The 5,413-nt window shown below is 40.0% G+C and overlaps 1 protein-coding gene across 2 annotated transcripts; it reads left to right on the plus strand.

The window, feature by feature from the left end:
* The first annotated feature begins 268 nt into the window (after window positions 1–268).
* Window positions 269–4,025, plus strand: LOC131891573 (uncharacterized). 2 transcript variants are annotated; one of them, XM_059241184.1, is made up of 4 exons: window positions 269–482; window positions 834–964; window positions 1,903–2,126; window positions 3,708–4,025. In XM_059241184.1, exons 2-4 carry the CDS (start codon window positions 841–843, stop codon window positions 4,005–4,007), a joined length of 648 nt encoding a protein of 215 aa, XP_059097167.1. In that variant the 5' UTR covers window positions 269–482; window positions 834–840; the 3' UTR covers window positions 4,008–4,025. The 2 variants fall into 2 exon arrangements, with proteins under 2 accessions (XP_059097167.1, XP_059097168.1); XM_059241185.1 differs by lacking the exons at window positions 269–482; window positions 834–964 and adding an exon at window positions 1,505–1,788.
* The last annotated feature ends 1,388 nt before the right edge of the window (window positions 4,026–5,413 follow it).

Genomic DNA, 5,413 nt, shown 5'->3' on the forward strand with positions numbered 1-5,413 from the left:
TAAAATAGTATCTTCTAATGGATCGCAAATCAGCCATCCTTTCCATTCCCCCAATGGCCTCCAGTTGGACGTCCTTCTTGGGGTAAAGACACTGATTGGCATCCCTGACCTCTTAGGGGAAAATATTTAGGCGAATAGATAAAATCTAGGTGTTGCAATAATTTCGATTCGATTTGGGAGTGTGACATCACATCATGAAAACATGGCTTGAATTGATGGGGCTTAGATGGCCTTCTATTAATCAGTCCCTTTTGTTTGGTTCTCATTTCTTTCTAGCAAATATGTTTATTCTCATTAGGAGTAGGTGGAATCGAGAACACATTTGTTGACGAATCTACTACTTTGCCTCTCAGCTATTCGCTTGCTGGAAGCCACTCAGTTTGCTTTCCCTAGCCAACCATTCACCACTGATCCTCACTCTCATCCCATCCAAGGGCCCTCAGCATCTCTCCAGTTTCCATACTAACCTTTGAGCAAGTCCAGTAAGTTCTTCGTCTATTTCATTTGAGTCTCGGTTCGTTTTTCATTTTGCCCGAAATGTAGATGGCATTCCAGATCAACCCAACATTCATGGTCTACATAGCTCGGTCTGCCAACTCAAATTCGTTGAGAGACCAAATATTATATAAAAATTGAAAGATAATAAATAGATAATTTTAATAGTTCTGGGGAATACATTTCGAAATAAAAAGATAAAGATTGAACATCAAACCAATTCTGACGAGTCTGAACTTGAACACTTTTCGGAAAGGCTCGAGTCTGGCCAATTTCTCCACATTCACTCGTTTATACATTGCTAATCCGTATCGTTTTCCAACGTACTTTCATTTCAGAATCAACATGATGATTGCAACGACATACGTTCTGGTTACTTTGATGATTTTGAACCATGGGCAAGTTGTTAACTCCCATTTCGCCAGCTTTCGTCAAGCAACTGACTCCTTAAAGAGTGGTTCCAAAAGTTGTAAGCAGAATTCCATTGATATAGCCAAAAGTGATGATGTGAATGTTGTCAGTGATGGGCGGTCAAAGTGACCTTGGTTTTGGTCAAATTTACTTTTTCAAATTTATTCAGGCATTCATTTGGCTTCCCTTCCAAATGCATCGGAACAGTTCAGAGTCCAATCTTCAGAGGAAACAAATGAAATCATTGATCAATGTAGCCAAGCCAGAACTCGAACGTAATTATGTCATTGAAAGTTATTGCTTCTTCGACCAACTTTGACAGCCTTTGTTTAACTTTATAAACCAGTTTGTGGATGATCTTTTGATCGTGTCAAATCCAAAATTTTCGACTTACAAATGCGTGTACTACTATGTATTAAGCTGGATTCTTGGACACGGTCGTCTCCTCTCGACTCGTCTCACCCGTCTCACCACGGTGGTCAAAAAAGCTTATCAGGTATTGAGAGAAATGCGCATATCCATCTCAACAGTCTTCTTCCTTACAAAAACCATAAGAAGTTAATTTGACGTGATTGATTTATTCAAATCTGGCTCAAATTTGTCGCGCATATGGCTATTAGTTAACAAAATTTGCTTGGATATTTCTGTTGGAATTCAAAAAGGCTTTTGAACCACTGTGGCAGTCGTCTCAATGGCGAGACGAGAGGGGTAAGCTGATCAACAAAGAATCCAGCTTTAAAGTACCCAGAGAGGAATCACTGCCTTTTTAAAAACATAAAGAATCAGGAGAAACGTGAAAGGGAAACGATTTGTGCTCAAGTTCATTCACAAGTGTGTGCCTCTTTTTAGACATCATGGATGCTTGATTGATGAATATCAAAGGTGGAAAGCGTTGGAATCACAAAAGAAGAATGAAGTTTATCCGTCAATTTTCATGGAACTAAAGATCAATGGCACATTATTGATTTTTCTTTGTCTTTTTTTATCATTTTCCAGCCTCCGTCGGCGAAATGAAAGATCGTTTGGAATTCGAAGAGGGCTCTGGAATAATGGAAACGATGTTAAATGTGGAAGAATGTCCCGGAGAAGATGGTCAGTTCTTCATTTCCCTGATGAATCCGAGTGGATGTTATATTTTCCAAACCACTGGATTCAACTTAAATGGATATCCGAATAATACAGGATCTGCTCCTCGATACTTTTGCGGTTATACCATTCAGGTACTTTCTTGTTTCAAAGTGTTTGCTTGCACATTTGGTTTTTAAAGAGGGCTCTTAGATTTGAGTGTGTAGGATAATGTTTAAATAGAAATTGGGCCCACGATGAAAATGTTGATTTGTGATAGCTTTGTTATCAAATTTCCCCGTAGATTTTCAATATTGGGCCACTCTGACGAGCTCTTCAAATTGGAAACCCCAATTCAAACCAATTCATTTTGAGGTTTTTTTTTTGTTTTTTAGTAAATTGCAATTCCTGCAAGTTAGTGGGCTCAGATTAATGGTCTCCGTTTGAAAAGATTGATAATAAATGCGTAGATCCAAAGCACTCATATTTTCAGACTGGAAGGATTTAGGGTCGATTCTAGTGACCGTACAGGTTTAGTGTGCGTTTTGAGAGCACCTTTAAGCCCTCAAGAATCCAAGCTAGTTTGAACAATGAAGTCCACTTCTCTTCTTTCTCGGGCTCCTTTCTTGTCTAAATTGCACCCTTCTAACATTCGTAGGAGATACGTAGACCTTGTTGAACTGGTAGCATCTTTCAAGTCAGACTTGGACAAATTTTTACTCCACTTTTACTCCACTCCACACCATTTTCCACACCACTTACTCCACTTGTAGATAATGGAGGCAAAGATATTGAGCAGGTCTCATCTATGAAAGATCTAGGTGTAGTACTCAAAAATAATGCAAAGTTCGATGAGCATATCCAGTTGAAGGTGGGTAAGGCTTTTCAAATGTGTGGTTGGATATATCGCACGTTTAAGTTCAGAGACAGCATCACTATGCTAACTCTATACAAGTTGATTGGCCAGCCACATCTTGAATATGCTTCACCCATTTGGGCTCCAATGAGTTCAGCAGGCTTGCAAAAGGTCGAGCAAGTCCAAAAATGTTTCACTAGGAACATCACAGGAAAGAGAGAGCTCTCGTATTGGGAGAGACTAAAAAGGTTGGGACTCTACAGTGTTCAGAGAAGTTGCAAAAGGTATCTGATACTGTACGTCTTCAAAAGCATCCATGAGCTTTGTCCCAACCCAGGATTTAGGGTCAATTCTAGTGACCGTAGTGGCTAAATGTGCGTTTTGAGAGCACCCTCAAGCCCGCGAGAATCCAGGCTAGTTCGCACAATGAAGTCCACAACTCTTCTTTCTCGGGCTCCTTCATTGTTTAATTTGCTTCCTTCTAATATTCGCAGGGAATACGTAGGCCTTGTTGATCCGGTTGCTTCTTTCAAGTCAGACTTGGACAAGTTTTTAGATAGCATTCCAGATCAACCCTACATTCAAGGACTAGATCGGTCCGCCAACTCAAATTCGTTGGTAGACCAAATGTCATATAAAGATTAAAAGGTAATAAGAGACGAATTATAACCTTTCATTTTAATAGTAGTGGGGATTACATTTCCTGTAGGGGTTAGAAAAGTCCGTGAAAAAGCGAACGAAAAAAAATATATCACATTTTCAGACTATTTTGGGTCTCAGTGCGGATGGAGAGCATATGAAATTGCATTTCTTTGGTACTTTTACGCTCATTTGTTCATTATTTTTCTCTTTGGCTTCCAATTTAATTATGGCATTTCAGTTTGGGGCTACTGTAAGTGGAACGGTGACCGTTAAAGAAAAAGATTTTCATTTCCAAGGACTGGACAGTCTTGGAAGATGCGTGGATTATGTATTCATTTCTGGTGTGAACGATGAACAACAACACAACGACAAAAGTGACATGGATGACCGAGATTCGGGTATAAATGCCGTGCGATATTGTGACACGATTACCGAAGACAAGATCCGCGATTTCTCTACCTTCGAACTTTTGATTCAATTATCCGCCGACAACACAGAGAACGGCAACGGAGCCGAGATTGCTATTTGTATTGAATAAAAGAGATGGGAGTCAAAACCCGATTCTAAGTTTTTTGCCACTCTATGAAATAGATAGATAGATAGATAGATAGATAGATAGATAGATAGATAGATAGATAGATAGATAGATAGATAGATAGATAGATAGATAGATAGATAGATGCGGAACTCAAGTCTAGTCTTGGTGAGTCCAGCAAAAAGTCAAAGGGCTCGTCAAGTCTGACTTTTGCATGGCTCAGGATGTTTACAAAAAGTCATTGTGGTGCTCTCAAAATGGCTGCTGCAGGCCCGCTTTGTTGGTGTACCATCGCGTCCTGTCAATGGCTGTTTGTTCAATCTCTTTTCCTCCTCCTTCCTTGCTGGCTTTCCTCCTCGCCTAAGTCGTGGTTCTTCTGCTTTCTCTCAGCCTCGTCATTTCTCGTCGATTAGAATGGTGGCGTTGCTACTTCAGAGGTGATTTCAAGTATTAAGAAAATGATTTCTTCAGTGTCTTCTAAAAAGTATTCCAAGGGTAGCATAGTGTCGGCACACCCTTACACTATTTTGAGAGTGCCGAGAACTGGGGCTAGTTTCAATTTGCATCGTCTTTACGGCAATATTCCTCCGGCCTTTGCCAAAAATCCGCTAGAAATTCCTGAGAAAATGTCGAGCACGGAATTTCACCCTGCGCCAGAACTTGCGACTGCACCCTGTTTAGCTCAACGGTTTCATAAAGACGTCAGTGAATCACAAAAGCAAAGTCAAAAGCCCAAGGAAGTGTCGCTGAAAGTCCCTGCTTTCAAAATTGATTTTTAGACCACAGATGTCTTGCATGATTCCAAGGTGCCAGATAAAGATAAACCGACGGCCGAGCACAAAGCTTCGAATGCAAGCACAAAGACTGCAACAAACCCCAAACGTGCTCGGGAAATTATGTCCATCCGTGTTGAAGACAAGAAAGTGAAAAAGCCAAGATTTTGAACAAAATCTTTGAAGTGTTGTGCTGCCAATTTATTGGCTGTGGCTATTACCATTCATCTTCACTCGGTCTTCCGTTGCTTTTAAGTATTGTAATATTTTATTGATTACATAAGTTTATGTTATGACATTTTATTCATAACGATGAGCTTCAATCGAGGAATGTACTGATGCCAATTATAGGTTTTCGCGTCAAGCTGTGCCATCAAAGTAAGATTCCAAATCACTTCCAGGAGATCAATTTTTGTCCGCAATGTGTTCACCACGTCCAGGTTGGAGGGCCTGTTGATTACGTTTGGAACGTATAATTGAATTTCGGCCGTGATTTGGTCGACAATGGTTGGTGGGATTAAAGGGATGGATGGTTTTTAGTCAAACAGGGAAACATTAGGATCACGGCTATGTTTTTTTTCGGTAAAATATAATGACAGCATTAAAAATCATATCTTCCATTTGAAACATAGGTAG

This window comes from Tigriopus californicus, chromosome 12 (assembly GCF_007210705.1).
Source record: "Tigriopus californicus strain San Diego chromosome 12, Tcal_SD_v2.1, whole genome shotgun sequence".
NCBI classification, from domain to species: Eukaryota; Metazoa; Arthropoda; class Copepoda; order Harpacticoida; family Harpacticidae; genus Tigriopus; species Tigriopus californicus.